Raw genomic sequence first — 15,356 nt, forward strand, 5'->3', positions numbered from 1 at the left:
CGGGAGTGTGAGAAAATGGATTGAGTGTGGCAGAGAGCATAGGCGCATGCGTGGAACTGCAAAACAACTGTGAATCAAAAGTGAGGATCTGATTAGGGAGCAAGGGAAGATCTCTTGGATGTGGGATAATAGACTCTGGAGGTCTGGTCTTCACAGAAATATGTGCTCTTTCACACCTTCTTCTACTGTGGGTCCTTCTCTTGCCCTTTTATTTATGGAAATAAGACAGGGAAGTGTGCAGGCAGCATTTTCTCTATCTAACCAATGGCTTGCCGAGAATATAAATCTGCTCCCGGCTTACAGGGTTGCAGCCAATGAATGCCAAGGCGCTGTGTCAATCGACAAGCACGCGGGAGATTATTTTTAATTACATTAGAATGTGTTTTGTTACTGTTATTTGATAAAGGGAAGAATCTTCAGCTTGCAGGCTCTTGGGTCAGACAGGTGGAAACTGAAGGAGACCCACTGTGGATTTCAGCTGGGGCATTGCTTCAGCTCTGTAAGGCAAAAGCGCAGAGCAAGGGCCGGGTGGCTCACGGGCAGAGCAACTGCTTGGCATGCAGAAGGCACTAGGTACAACCCGCAGCAATTCTAGGGAGGGGTGTGGGATAGGCTCCTGTCTGAAAGCTTTGGAGAGCTGCTGCCCGATGCAAAGGAAGGTGGCAGGCAACTTGCCTTAGGCAGGTATACAGAAGAGGGAATGAAGGCAGGCACACTTTTTTTCAGCCCTCCGCGGCAAGCTGCCTCTGCTGCTGAAATTCTGCCTGAAATTCTGAGAGCCAGTGTGGTGTAGTGGTTAAGAGCGGTAGACTCGTAATCTGGTGAACCGGGTTCGCTTCCCCGCTCCTCCACATGCAGCTGCTGGGTGACCTTGGGCCAGTCACACTTCTCTGAAGTCTCTCAGCCCCACTCACCTCACAGAGTGTTTGTTGTGGGGGAGCAAGGGAAAGGAGAATGTTGGCCGCTTTGAGACTCCTTCGGGTAGTGATAAAGGTAAAGGTAAAGGGACCCCTGACCATTAGGTCCAGTCGTGACCGACTCTGGGGTTGCGGTGCTCATCTTGCTTTATTGGCTGAGGGAGCCGGCGTACAGCTTCCGGGTCATGTGGCCAGCATGACTAAGCCGCTTCTGGCGAACCAGAGCAGCGCACGGAAACGCTGTTTACCTTCCCACTGGAGCGGTACCTATTTATCTACTTGCACTTGGATGTGCTTTCGAACTGCTAGGTTGGCAGGAGGGTAGTGATAAAGTGGGATATCAAATCTAAACTCTTCTTCTTTTGTGCCACTGTTAAAGGCAAAGAACCCATGCGGTTCGCCATGATCACCCCAAAATGTGACTTGTCCTTGTTTTGTTCTGTGGCTCCAGCTGCCCCCTACAGAGACCTGCCAGGCTCTCTCTCGGCTCCGATGTCGGCAGCGCATCAGCTCCAAGCCATGCATGCACAGTCAGCAGAGCTCCAGCGCCTGGCCCTGGAACAGCAGCAGTGGCTGCACGCTCATCACCCTCTGCACGGAGTGCCGCTCCCCACGCAGGAGGATTACTACAGGTGAGTGGCTTCTTTGTGCGGGGATGGGGGGGGGGGACAAGTGTGGTTTTGCGCTAGCATGAAGGGACCAGCAGGGATCCCAAGAGCAGAATTGTTAAGAAGCTGCCTGCTCCCAGACACAGCAGCTTCCAATCTTCTCCTTAATATAGGTTTCCAAAGTGTGTTTCAGTGTTTTGAAAGTCCTTCCTGTTGCCACAGGGCCCTAGTGATACTGAGGACGTTTACAGTGGAATATGAATAATATGCCACTTTGGGCAGCTTCCAACAAGTGCAGGCCTCAGTCCTGTATATCTAAAGGAGTGTCTCCACCCCCATCGTTCTACCCGGACACTGAGGTCCAGCGCCAAGGGCCTTCTGGCGGTTCCCTCACTGCCAAGTTACAGGGAACCAGGCAGAGGGCCTTCTAGGTAGTGGCACCCGCCCTGTGGAACGCCCTCCCACCAGATGTCAAAGAGAACAACAACTACTAGACTTTTAGAAGACATCTGAAGGCAGCCCTGTTTAGGGAAGCTTTTAATGTTTGATTCATTACTGTATTTTAATATTTTGTTGAAAGCCACCCAGAGTGGCTGGGGAAGCCCAGCTGGATGGGCAGGGTATAAATAAATTATTATTATTATTATTATTATTATTATTATTATTATTATTATTAAGCATAATAATAAATAATCGAACATTAAAAACTTCCCTATACAGGGCTGCCTTCAGATGTCTTCTAAGAGTCAGATAGTTGTTTATTTCCTTGACATCCAATGGGAGGGCCATTCCACAGGGCGGGCACCACCACCAAGAAGGCCCTCTGCCTGGTTCCCTGTAACTTCCCATCTTGCAGTGAGGGAACCGCCAGAAGGCCCTCGGAGCTGGACCTCTGGGCCTGGGCTGGACGATGGAGTGGAAACGCTCCTTCAGGTATGCAGGGCCAAGGCCGTTTAGGGCTTTTAAAGGTCAGCACCAACCCTTTGAATTGTGCTCGGAAACGTACTGGGAGCCAATGTGGATCTTTTAGGACTGGTGTTATATGGTCCCAGCAGCCACTCCCAGTCACCGGTCCAGCTGCCGCATTCTGGACTAGTTTCTAGGTCACCTTCAAAGGTAGCCTCACATAGAGTGCATTGCACTAGTCCATGTGGGAGATAACCACAGCATGTATCACTCTGGCAGGACAGTGTGCCAGCTGGTAGGGTGTCAGCCGGCGTACCAGATGGAGCTGGTAGACAGCTGCCCTGGACACAGAAGAAGGCTGCTAATGGAAAGCGACAAGATTGCCTTGAAATGAGCAAAATAAAAGGTGCACATTTGTGGTGTTTTGTTCACTCTTTCTTCTCTGTTTCTCCCCCTTGCTCTTCTCCCCAGTCACCTGAAAAAAGAAAGTGACAAGCCCCTCTAAGCAGATCCCATTCCCCATGGCGACGTCATTGACCTTCTTGCTGCTGCTGCTGCTTCTGAAAGAGAGGAAGATTTGCCAACCAAACCCTGGAAGCTGCACAGTGACACAACTTCTAATGTCGTTTAATGGGAGAGGGATGAAAGCAGGCTGACCCCTGGCGGGAGGGGGGGTGGCGAAAGGGGAAGGACAAGCAGGGCGCCAAACACCAGGCAAGGATTCCGAACCTGTGGCTAAATGTGCCCTTGTATCCTGTAAGCAAAGGTATATAAACCATCGTGCATCTATTTTTCTGCCCTCCCCACCCCACCCCCTGCAATCCTCGGGCAAATTGTGGCCAGTCAGCAGGAACTTCGAAAGGCATGGGGGGAGTCTCCAAAAGCCCCCTTCCTCCATGCCTTGACGCAGGAGAGAGTCCAGAAGACTCACGGGACGTTTCAAGAAGGCATGGCCACGTTCTTGCTCAGCCCCCCGAGAGACGGGGGCCGAGCCGAGAGGTGCAAAGCGCCACAGGACTGTTCCACGAGGGCAGCTGCCTTTTTTCTTCGTATCCATGCCTAGAGGGAAGGAGCACTGGCGAGCTGCAGAACTGTTTGAAGGATGGAAACTGCCCTTTCCCCTCCCACCTCGTGGGGGTGAGGAGGGCGGAGGTGGATGCAGCCGAGTGACGAAAAAAAGCACGTTTGGGACTTTCCACGATGGCAGCTGCCCCTTTCCCCCTCCACCCCCTTCCAGTTGATGTACTTTTAACTCATGCACATTCTGTTAGACGTGGCGGTTTTGCGTAGCAATTTGTGGTTCCTTGATCTCCCCGTGTGTGTGTCTAATCTCACGGTTGTATATCTTGATCTGTCCTCATATATATTTACATAAGAACATTAAAAGATGCCCAACTATGGGAGGAGAATCTCCCTACACACCCAATTTCCCCCACACACATTCTAATAATTTTTATATAAAGGGCACTCTTAAAAGTGTGGGGCAGGGGGTGGAGAGGGGGAGAGAAAGAAACTAGCAAAGCAACAACAACAAAAAAGAAGCGTACTGGAAACTGTTCTGCTTTGTTCGTTTTCTGCACGCCCCGCGGGGGCTATTATTACCAAGGGGATAAGATTTTTGAAACCACATCCCCTGCTATTTTGTTGCAAAGTGTGGAAGTGGAACAGGACACTGCCAGAAACAGGATCTGTTGCTCTGGATTAGAGTGGGGTGGTGCTGTTATTCTGAAGCTCTCCTTTCTCCAGAGCTCTGCAGTTCAGTGTCTCCTGACGTGTGCTTTGGGCAAGTGGCTGGATGAACCCAGTTCCTCCTTGCAAACTACCACCACAGAATCTTTAGTTAGGTTTTCATACTGCTCTTCCAGTAGCAAGCAGAATGTTGGTTTGTGCTTGCATTAGTGGAATCCCCAACGTCAGGTTTGGGCGGTGTAGGTAGGGGACGTTTTTCCCGCTGCTCTCGCTTCACTTTACATCCCTGGTGATAGGGATCAACTATGAAAACGACTGGGTTCACCAGGCATACCTTCTGTGCAGTGGAGGAATGCACCAGTTCATATACCGTACTTTTCCCTCTATAGGACACACTTTTTCCCCTCCAAAAATTAAGGGGAAATGTGTGTGCATCCTATGGAGCGAATGCCAGGCTCCTTGGCTTCAGCTATAGCAATGCAAAGCCTCTGAAGCGCAGAGGGAGCACTCCCTCCGCACTCCGGAGGCTTTGCATTGCTTTCACTGAAGCCTGGAGAGCGAGAGGGGTCGGTGCGCACCGACCCCTCTCGCTCTCCAGGCTTCAGGGATAGCCGCCTGAAGCCTTTGGAGTGCAGCGGGAACTCACACTGCGCTCCGAAGGCTTCGGGTTCCTTTTGCTGAAGCCGGGAGAGGAAGACTCTCCCGGCTTCAGCAGAGAGGGAAAGCTGTGCAGTGCCCCTTAAGCGAAGCGGGAGAAGAAATGGAAGGGGCTCCGTTTCTCCTGCCGCTTCGCTGAAGGGGCGCTGAGCAGAGAGGGGGAGATTCCCGCCCCCCGTTCTCCCCCTCCTATGGTCCGGTGCATCCTACGGTCCGGTGCGTCCTATAGAGCGAAAAATAAAGTATTCATGTAAGATAACATGGCGGACCCACAGGCGCAATTCATTTCTATTCTTTTTCTGGGGCTCAAATGCATAAACCGTTCTCACCCACAGCACCCTTACTTGCACAAGGATTTATGCACGTGGAAGGGGAGAGTACGCAATGCCCACTTTCAGCTTTAATACGGAAAAATCTGCCAGTTTAAAAACTTCTGAGAAATATTCAGCTAACTCAATTACAGCTCATCCACACTCTTGCTTGACTATATTTTGATCAGATTGTGTACTGATTAATTCCCGTGGGTCCAAGAGTTTCCTTTACTGGTCCACGGCTCTGCCGTGCAAAAATCCGATCTTGCCCACTGAACTGAAGCAAGACCTCTCTTTGGATTGTCCACGCATCTGATAAGATCCGGATTCAGTGAGTGAGATCGGATTTTTGCAAGGCACACACATAGAGCATCAAGAATAGCTATCAGGTGTGGGGAAATTTATCGGTACACAATACAATAAAAATGTGGGTTTTGCAAAAGTGTGAGTGAGCCCTTTGAGCAGATCCATTGAATTAATTAACATGATAAAAAGTTAAGTGCATTCATTTCAATGGATCTTGTCTGAGTAAAAGATGCATTTGACCAAATCTCATCTCTTACTTGCTTAAATCGGCAGCTCATAGCTGAGCGTGTGACGCATCTTGCTACAATGTGCATAAAAAGCAAGTTACAAAGCTTATCAGATACCAAATCAACAAGTGTCTTAATTTTAGCCCCCTTTGAGCTTGGCCCTCCTCTTACTCCCCTCCCACCCCCCACTATTGACCCTTGGTGGGTGGCAAGAATGGATGTTTCAACAGCAGCACTCTTCATAGCGAGCAGATGTTCATTGGGGAGGTGTGTGGGCACAAGGCACAGACAAGGACATTAGGTACACCAGCAACAGCCAAAATAACCAGCTGCTTGCTGGCATCCACACCGAAAAGTGGACCAAACAACTTTCAATGTGGTTTGTGGGCGAACTTCTGAGTAAGAACAAGAGGCTGTCTTAAGAGCCAGGCCTCCACCCAAAGGGTTCATCCACACATCTTTTTCCACATCTTCTGCATGTCTCTCTGCTTTCTAGGCATGGGTTGGAGAGGCTTTTCAACCCATTGCTCACCACTGAATTGGAACAAACATCAATTCACAGAAAACCCGGTCAATGTCTGTTACAATTCAGGCATAAATGGTTCGTTTTCCCGGAGGGAAACGAATAGAGGGTGCTTTCACAGCCTTGCAAGACGACTTGCTTCCTTTTCGTAGACTAAAAGCCACAGAATTGTAGAGTTGGAAGGGACCACAAAGATCATCGAACCTGTGGGTCCCCAGATGTTGTTGGACTACAACTCCCATCATTCCTGAGTTCTGGCCTTGCTAGCTAGGGGTGATGAGAGTTGTAGTCCAACAACATCTGGGGACCCACAGGTTGAGAACCGCTGATTCTAGTCTGACCTGCTGCAATGAAGGATTCCCCCCCAAGTAGGACTTGAACCCACGACCCTGGAATTAAGAGCCTCATGCTCTACCAACTAAGCTATCCCAGGAACTTCAGCCTAAGTGGTGAAAGGTGGTGTAGGTACTGCACTGTGATGCACACTAGCATGATAGCTTTTGCATTTATGGTTGTTTCAGATGCAGGGCATCAAACTTGGAGCAACCATTCAAAAACCTCCAGTGAACCCCTAAGGATTTAGCTATTCCCTTTTTCTGTGGCACCCCATTTTGAAGAAGCCCTGTGGCTTTAAAAACCATCTCTCTTCCGCTTTGAAATTCCGAACCTATATTCCAGCTCCTCCTGTGGGATCCGTCAACTGGCAGGGGCGTGGACCCTAAGTCACTGTGTCCAGCAGAAGCCATAACTTTTAGCATATGAGCTCTACGGTGCCCAAAGCTTCATTTTCAAGGGTAAATCTAAATTCCGCAGAAAATGGGGTTGCTTTTCCCACCGCTGTTGACGCTTTGCGTTGCGCTGCAAGCAGGGAGTACTGGTCACTGTCACCTAAACCGTATTCTGTTCTCGGTGGACAAACGTCAAGCAATTTCTTTTTGTTGCTCCGAGTGATTCCTGCTCTCTTTGGATTTGTCCAGCAGGCTTTCTGCTGCAGCTGCGGAGAGCCACCCTAAAGCTCATCAAACTGCAGATTACAAAAGCCATTATGTGTTCTTACGCATGGGTACAAGTCCTGTCCTTGTGAACAAATCATACCTGAGCCAAAGAACCTCGGAACATGCATTGTTTTTAGAGCAAATGCACTTGAGGTGCTATTAGTCACCAGAGTTAACTTATTTTCTAGCCCAATGGACGTGAAGCATCTCTTTAGCATATCTTCCTATTTAAGTCAATAAGGACTGGAAGGGCTTGATTTCACCCAGATCATGTCCCTTTGTATTGGCAGTACAACGAAGAGCTGCATCTCTCTTGTCTCCTATAATAATACTTTATCATTTATACCCCGCCCATCTGGCCGGGCCTCCCCAGCCACTCTGGGCGGCCTCCAACAGAATATTAAATACAATAATCTATTAAACATTAAAAGCTTCCCTAAACAGGGCTGCCTTCAGATGTCTTCTAAAAGTCTGGTAGTTGTTTATTTCTTTGGCATCTGGTGGGAGGGCGTTCCACAGGGCGGGTGCCACTACTGAGAAGACCCTCTGCCTGGTTCCTTATAACTTGGCTTCTCGCAGCGAGGGAACTGCCAGAAGGCCCTCGGAGCTGGACCTCAGTGTCCGGGCTGAACGATGGGGGTGGAGACGCTCCTTCAGGTATACTGGGCCGAGGCCGTTTAGGGCTTTAAAGGTCAGCGCCAACACTTTGAATTGTGCTCCTATAAATGAGATCAGACTGGAATTGAGGATTTTCCATTGTTGGGGCGCCGGGGGGGGGACACTTTTAAACAATACTGATCAGTAAGTCGGCCTCTTGCTTTGAAATTCACCATGTGGGGCTCTAACAGATCTGTGGGTCATGGAGTGCAAGAACCCCGTGACAACCCATAACCGGCATGCAGCCAAAATGACACGCTCTATATATCCTGAGGAGGAAGACGAAGGAGCAAAACAGCAGGGCAGCAGACCATCAAGCAAACCCTGCAGGATCAGGCCACGGGAGCACCTTGCTGTGCAACCCATTTGATTGACTGCGCGACTGACTGTATTTCTCTGCTGCTTTTCATTCAAATGAATTCCTACATTGCAGGGGGTTGGACTGGATGACCTTTGAGGGTCCCTTTCTAACTCTACAATTCTATGAATCCCAAGGCGGCTCACAAGCAATAAACAACAGTAACATAATAGAGCGAAACAGAACAGCACAAGAAAGGCATAAAACCAGGGCCAGATTTATGTATACGCTAGGCAAACTACAGTTTAGGGCCCCACTCTCTTGGGGGCCCCCCAAAAATTCAAAGGGAATGAAACTGGATGTACATTTCCAAAATATAAGTTAAAAAACAAATAAAATATAACCTACATACAGCAACAGTGTTTTGTGTTGTGTAGGCTCCTATGATGTAAGTAATGGGCCCCGCCTGCTAGCCTGCTCCCTAAAATATCACTGTTTTGCTCAGTTCTATATATAGGGTGCCTACATTCTGCATGTGCAAATGGCTTTACATACCTGTTAGGTCCATAAATTACCATATAGCATGTAATCAACACAAAAAAGCGACAATTTGTTGTTGACAAAGGACAGCTGGACATATAAAGGGCCCCATTATCTTCAGTAGCTTAGGGCCTCATCAAACCTAAATCCGGCCCTGCATAAATCATACAAAATAATAATGGAGGAGACTCTTGAGAGTCCCACGGACTGCAAGAAGATCCAAACTCCCCATTCGGAAGGAAATCAGCCCTGAGTGCTCACTGGAAGGACAGATCCTGAAGCTGAGGCTCCAGTACTTTGGCCACCTCATGAGAAGAGAAGACTCCCTGGAAAAGACCCTGATGTCGGGAAAGATGGAGGGCACAAGGAGAAGGGGATGACAGAGAATGAGATGGTTGGACAGTGTTCTCGAAGCTACCAGTGTGAGTTTGACCAAACTGCGGGAGGCAGTGGAAGACAGGAGTGCCTGGCGTGCTCTGGTTCAGGGGGTCACGAAGAGTCGGACACAACTAAACGACTAAACAACAACAACAATATACTCAACAGAAAAAACAGCGACAATTTGTTGTTGACAAAGGACAGCTGGACATAAAAAGGGCTCCATTACCTTCAGTAGCTTAGGGCCTCATCAAGCCTAAATCCGGCCCTGCATAAATCATACAAAATAATTAACCAATCATTACAAAAAACAATCATCTATAAAGCGCTATGAACAAAGCAGCAACTAAAAAGAAATAAAATCCTATACGTCACTATTCCAGCAATTGCAGGATTAACAAATCAATAGGGCATTTATTATACTCTCTGAAACAACGAAACAGCAGCTAAAGAGAAGCCAAGCGCTGCTTTCCCACGCCAAACACTCTGCAGCTAGACTGCCCCTGCCCGGGGAGGTTCCCTTTCGCTTTCAAGTGACGTCACCGCCGGAGCGGGGCGTTTCCAACCCGCTTTGCAGCGCGGAAGTGGGAAGGCGGGTCCACACGTTCCGGGGCGGGGAGGGATGCTTTGCAAGGCAGCGGCTGCGTCTTCCCGGCGGGGCGAAGGAGGAAGACGCGCGGCTGCTCCTCCCGGCGCCTGAGCAGGGCGCGCAGCCAGCAGCGGAGGGAGCCCCGGCGCCGCCCGCCCCGATCTCCCGGGACTCCTCTTCGCCGCCAGCGCCTCTCCTCCCTTCGGCCGCCGCATGTCCAGCCTGCAGCGCCCCGTGGCCGCCTCGGCCCAGGCCCAGCCCGTCTCCCTGACAGCCGAGCAAGCCAAAGGTGAGAGGAGGATCCGCATCGGGGGCGAAATCCACCTCCCTTGTAGATGAAATGATGATGATGATGATGATGATAATTGTTGTTGTTTAGTCGTTTCTTCCCGCAATCTTAATTCCGGCTTGGGATTCATCCAGCCCAGCCTTTCGCATGATGAATTCTGCATATAAGTTAAATAAGCAGGGAGACAATATACAGCCTTGTCGTACTCCTTTCCCAATTTTGAACCAATCAGTTGTTCCATATCCAGTTCTACCTGTAGCTTCTTGTCCCACATAGAGATTTCTCAGGAGACAGAGGAGGTGATCAGGCACTCCCATTTCTTTAAGAACTTGCCATAGTTTGCTGTGGTCGACACAGTCAAAGGCTTTAGCTTGAACTATTTGTTGTTGTTTAGTCGTTTAGTCGTGTCCGCCTCTTTGTGACCCCCTGGACCAGAGCATGCCAGGCACTCCTGTCTTCCACTGCCTCCCGCAGTTTCCTCAAACTCATGCTGGTAGCTTTGAGAACACTGTCCCACCATCTCGTCCTCTGTCGTCCCCTTCTCCTTGTGCCCTCCATCTTTCCCAACATCAGGGTCTTTTCCAGGGAGTCTTCTCTTCTCATGAGGTGGCCAAAGTCTTGGAGCCTCAGCTTCAGGATCTGTCCTTCCAGTGAGCACTCAGGGCTGATTTCCTTCAGAATGGATAGGTTTGATCTCCTTGCAGTCCATGGGACTCTCAAGAGTCTCCTCCAGCACCATCATTCGAAAGCATCAATTCTTCGGCGATCAGCCTTCTTTATGGTCCAGCTCTCACTTCCATACATCACTACTGGGAAAACCAGAGCTTTAACTATACTGACCTTTGTGATGTCTCTGCTTTTTCAGATGCTGTCTAGGTTTGTCATTGCTTTTCTCCCAAGAAGCAGGCGTCTTTTAATTTCGTGACTGCTGTCACCATCTACAGTGATCATGGAGCCCAAGAAAGTAAAATCTCTCACTGCCTCCATTTCTTCCCCTTCTATTTGCCAGGAGGTGATGGGACCAGTGGCCACGATCTTCGTTTTTTTGATGTTGAGCTTCAGGCCATATTTTGCACTCTCCTCTTTCACCCACATTAAAAGGTTATTTAATTCCTCCTCACTTTCTCCCATCAAGGTTGTGTCATCTGTATATCTGAGGTTGTTGATATTTTTTCCGGCAATTTTAATTCCGGCTTGGGATTCATCCAGCCCAGCCTTTCACTTAATAATAATATATAAAATAAAAAGTACCCCACCGGGAGAGAAGCTAAGGTTGTCATCTCTTTCCGTAGTGATGGAGCTGGGATGATGAGCATTACGGGGGGTTGGACTAGATGACCCTGGTGGCCCCTTCCAACCCTGGGATTCTGAGATTTGCTGTCTCAAACATTTGCTCATTTCTGGAAACAGATGCCGCTTTCACCGAACCTTAATCTCAGATGCTGCTGTGTTGTATCAGTGGGAAGGGCAAGAAATGCGCTCTGCACGTGATCAGAGGCACTTTGGCCAGTGGCTTTTGCTCCAGTCATAGGAATCAACTCTTAGGGGCCAAGGGGTCTTCAGCCCCACCACAAATAAAATATTTTTGGGAGCGGGAGCCCAAAGTTGATGGGCATTGCCATTCAAATGGTGTGTGTGCACCATGACATGTGATGGATTATGTGGGGCGGGACTTACCTGCCCCCCCCACATTATTTTATTCAAGTTGGCACCCCTCGTTCCAATTGCTGAGCTTAAATCAGGAGTGAGCAATGTGAAAAGGACACGGAAATGTATCTGGCAAAGAGGATGGGTTTGGCAGGGACAAAACAGGTGATTCTCAATTTATGCAGCGATACCTCTTCTCCAGGGGAAAGAAAGTAATCACAAAATGGAAATAGTTAAATGATATAATTGCATCGCACTTTGTGGGGAAGTGTGGCCCTAAGCTTGGCTGAGGGAAAGCGGGAATCACCCTGATGAAAGAAAAATATTGGTGGTTGAGTTGTTTGTTTGTTTTCTGCAGAGCTGGACCGATATTATCATTGATATTGAGGCTCTTTAATAAAGTTAGCTTATGATAATAATAACAACAACAACATATACACTGCTTTAGAATTTTCAAACCAGTAAGAGCATCACAACAATGACCCTTCCTAGGCAGATGTGATGTTTTTAGTAGTTGAAGCTTCTTGAAAATAATTTTGAAATCTCCTGGAAAAAGGCTTCTGCCATGCATTGATTAAAATATAGCAGGGCCAGTCAGGGGTCAGATTAAATTCCTTTGTGGAACACATTTGTGGACTGCAAATTGGCTCTCTCTGCTGCCCAGAAGCAGAGTTTTTCAGACTAGGAAACTTGGTTCTATGGAAACTTATTAGGGGTGTTTAATGAGAAGATCACAGTCGAGCTTTCCTGGAGGACAGTATGTGCACCAACACAACACATTCAGATGTGTAAGTAAGGCCTGTGGATATGTGTTACTCTAGACGTTTTCTCTCTTGGTGGACCCAGAATGAGCATAGGAAAGCATTCTGCTTTTACTCGGGAACAGTTGCTGCATTAGCAGAATCAAACGATAAAGCTGTAAAGTGCATTGCACCATTGTAGGCTCAAGCTGGGGAGGGTGACTGTTTGTGGTGCTCCCTTCATGAGCAAATAAATCTGTGTACATGCAAAACAAGCATCTCTGGAGGAAGGATTCAGCTTGGCATTGTCCCTGATATGCTTTAATATGGATGTGTGTGTTTATGTATGACCAGGGCCTGAGTGTGCACTCTCAAAACACTCCCCGGAATCCTCTGCTACACACAGGAGTTCCATGGCTGATGTGCTTATAAGGAAAGGATTACCTGAAAGCCACACAATTGAAAGCCATTGCACGAAAGACTAGTGTAAAACTGAATGTTGTGTTAACCGTGGTTTTCCAGTGAGATGGAGGGGTTGGGGTTTTGCCACGGTTCCTGTCAGTTCTCTCTTGAACTGGACTGTTTAGTTGCAGAGTGTCTTCTGTGAAATAAGGGACGATGGTGCTGGTTCCTCGTTTTAATCTTCCTTATTCCAGGAACTTGGCATCGCCTTCACTGGAAACCTTTTCTCAGAGAGCCTCACTTCAAGGCTGTTGCGTGTAGGTAACTCATCCCAGGAAATTTGAGACGAGGGTGAGATTTGATCCTCGTGGATAAAATATTAGCAGGTGGAGGCAGGCTCCTGCCTCGGAGGTGCTGAATTCTGCCCAACATTGGGAGGGTCCACTGCCCCGGCGAGGTCTGCTGCCACAGCAGCAAGGCCCACCGTGGCAAGGCCTGGCCCCTCAAGACTGGGGTGGCACAAACCTGTACCAACGGACTTTGTGGGCACTTGAAGACACCTCAGCCCTATAGAGTCAGTGCCTATGGCTTGCGTGTTCCACTTGCTGTGTGTATGGTTTGCAGGTTTTTTTTAATATAGTGATTTTTTTGAGTTTTCCATATTTATCATATATGTAAATTAGTTCCTTATATTCACATTACAAAACATTTCAATTCAAACCTACAAACGTTTTCAGATGTTTACAGTTTTCTTTCATATAAAATACAAATTTGCTCCAGTCCTTTTGAAACAGTTCATTGCGCTGATTCCGGATTTTCCCTGTCAACTTTGCCAACTCTGCGTATTCCACCATCTTGACCTGCCATTCTTCCAATGTTGGAAGTTCCTCGCAGGTTTGTGACTGCTTAGTGGAAACAGTCCTTCTGCTTTCTTCCCCAGTGGTTCTGGCTGAAGTGATCAAGGCATTTGGTGCGCCGGAAAACGCCCAGCGCATGGAGGAGGCGAGGGACAACGCCTGCAATGACATGGGGAAGATGCTCCAGTTCCTGCTGCCTGTGGCTACCCAGATCCAGCAGGATGTGATCAAAGCCTATGGGTTCAGCAATGATGGGGAAGGTGAGTTCAAAGTGCTGAAGTGGAGGGGAAGGGGCTAGCCTGACTCACGTTCCTTGCGAGGTGACACAAACGCAAGCTGCGTCCCATCTGACCATGGACACAGCTAGAAGATTAAGCCTGGGAAAATGGATATTGTCAAAGTTTGATTTGCTTAAAAGGAACTTCATAACATGCAGGATCAGGAGATTTCCCAGATGTTTGTGAGGGTTGCGAAGTTTGAATAGAATGCTGGGGTTAAAGAAGATTATAGAATTACCCCTTTTAATTATAGCATTGTGAATGCATAAAGGCAAGATTAACAAGTTGCACTGTTAAAAATTGTGATTTACGGTTTATATGGATAGATGAAGGAAGAATAACTCCACTTGAATAACTGGGGAAATGTTATAGTTAAACAAAAGTCTAAGCAGGGACCGAAACCTGTCCAGCAGGTGGAAATTGAGAAAGGATGGGAAATTAATAGAAATTAGGAAAAGGTATGTTTTTGTGAGAGCAGCAAAGGAGGGAGAGAAAAGAAACATCTGGAAAGGGGTGGGAAGTCAACTTTTAAATTTCGTTTTAATTTTAATTAATTTGTTAAAGTTTTTGAAAATCAATTAAAAAAATGAATTGGCAAAAAAAGGAAGGTGTCCCATTGATTGCTTGGCTGAGCCAAAAGAGGTTTCCTTGCTTGTCAAGCAATGTTGGGGAGCATTGTAATAAAAGCAACAAGAAGTTAGTGTTCTGGTGGATAAATTGGATTTCACTTTATCCTCCTTTTCCCCCTAGGAGTCCTAAAGTTTGCCCGATTGATAAAATCGTACGAGTCTCAGGATCCCGAGATTGCAAGCATGTCTGGGAAGCTAAAATCCATGTTCCTGCCTCCGATGACATTGCCCCCCCATGGGACTGGGGCAGGGGGTGTTGCAGCATCATGAAGCAGGCAACCTCTGCTGCCTTTTCCTGTCTAAATTATGCTGCTGCCCCTGCGGCAGTGTTAACTTGATTCTTGGACATCGTCTTCTTTCCGTTGTCATGAGAGATGTTTTTGACTTCTGTGAGCAGTCCTTGTTTTGCATCATATATTATGTATTTTTTGTGCTCGTGAATAAATTTTGCTTGTTTGTAAATTATCTCCCTGCATATTTCTGACGGAGTCCTGCCCCATGGTGGGAGAAGAGGTTTGGTTAATGAGCTCCATTCCTGTTCTCTTGACACACACATACAACCTGGAATCCTCATAAAATCAGTCGGCTCTGTCCTGAGAAGGAGAATAAGCACATTGTTATCTAGGCTCACTTATTGGGCTATCAAAATTGTTAAAACGATATCCCACAGTTTGGATAAGTAAAATTTGGTGCACACATAGTTAATCTTCTGAAATTGAGGATACAAAACGTAGTTCTTCAAAGCATGCTGGAAAACTGATTTTTTTGCATGCTGCTAAACTGATTTTTTATTTTTTTTAAAAAAAGGTAAAGGACCCCTGACAGTTAAGTCCAGTCGTGAACGACTTTGGGTTTGCGGTGCTCATCTCACTTTACTGGCCAAGGGAGCCGGTGTTTGTCCGCAGACAGTTTT

At 47.8% G+C, this 15,356-nt stretch overlaps 2 protein-coding genes across 4 annotated transcripts in view; both read left to right on the forward strand.

Annotated features, from left to right (window-relative positions):
- The window catches only part of LOC310752488 (atrophin-1-like), a 31,517-nt gene extending 27,660 nt beyond the window's left edge, over nt 1-3,857 (forward strand). For all 3 annotated transcript variants that reach the window (XM_083592904.1, XM_083592906.1, XM_083592905.1), the window contains 2 exons: nt 1,369-1,549; nt 2,903-3,857. In XM_083592904.1, coding sequence (XP_083449030.1) covers nt 1,369-1,549; nt 2,903-2,936 — 215 coding nt within the window. In that variant the 3' untranslated portion in view covers nt 2,937-3,857. The remainder of the gene's footprint in view (nt 1-1,368; nt 1,550-2,902) is intronic.
- A 5,760-nt stretch (nt 3,858-9,617) lies between these two features.
- Nucleotides 9,618-14,908, forward strand: LOC310752981 (protein C10). The gene is made up of 3 exons (XM_083594182.1): nt 9,618-9,890; nt 13,620-13,796; nt 14,565-14,908. Exons 1-3 carry the CDS (start codon nt 9,815-9,817, stop codon nt 14,711-14,713), a joined length of 402 nt encoding a protein of 133 aa, XP_083450308.1. The 5' UTR covers nt 9,618-9,814; the 3' UTR covers nt 14,714-14,908.
- The last annotated feature ends 448 nt before the right edge of the window (nt 14,909-15,356 follow it).

This window comes from Podarcis filfolensis (genome assembly GCF_964270895.1).
Source record: "Podarcis filfolensis genome assembly, chromosome: 17".
In the NCBI taxonomy this organism is placed as follows: Eukaryota; Metazoa; Chordata; class Lepidosauria; order Squamata; family Lacertidae; genus Podarcis; species Podarcis filfolensis.

What these genes read in the sequence shown, in the direction of transcription:
- LOC310752981 (XM_083594182.1), top strand. Translation starts at nt 9,815, where the DNA reads ATGTCCAGCCTGCAGCGCCCCGTGGCCGCCTCGGCCCAGGCCCAGCCC. An exon ending in GACAGCCGAGCAAGCCAAAG is followed by an intron (nt 9,891 to 13,619) that starts GTGAGAGGAGGA and finishes TTTCTTCCCCAG; the next exon opens with TGGTTCTGGCTGAAGTGATC. An exon ending in GTTCAGCAATGATGGGGAAG is followed by an intron (nt 13,797 to 14,564) that starts GTGAGTTCAAAG and finishes TTTTCCCCCTAG; the next exon opens with GAGTCCTAAAGTTTGCCCGA.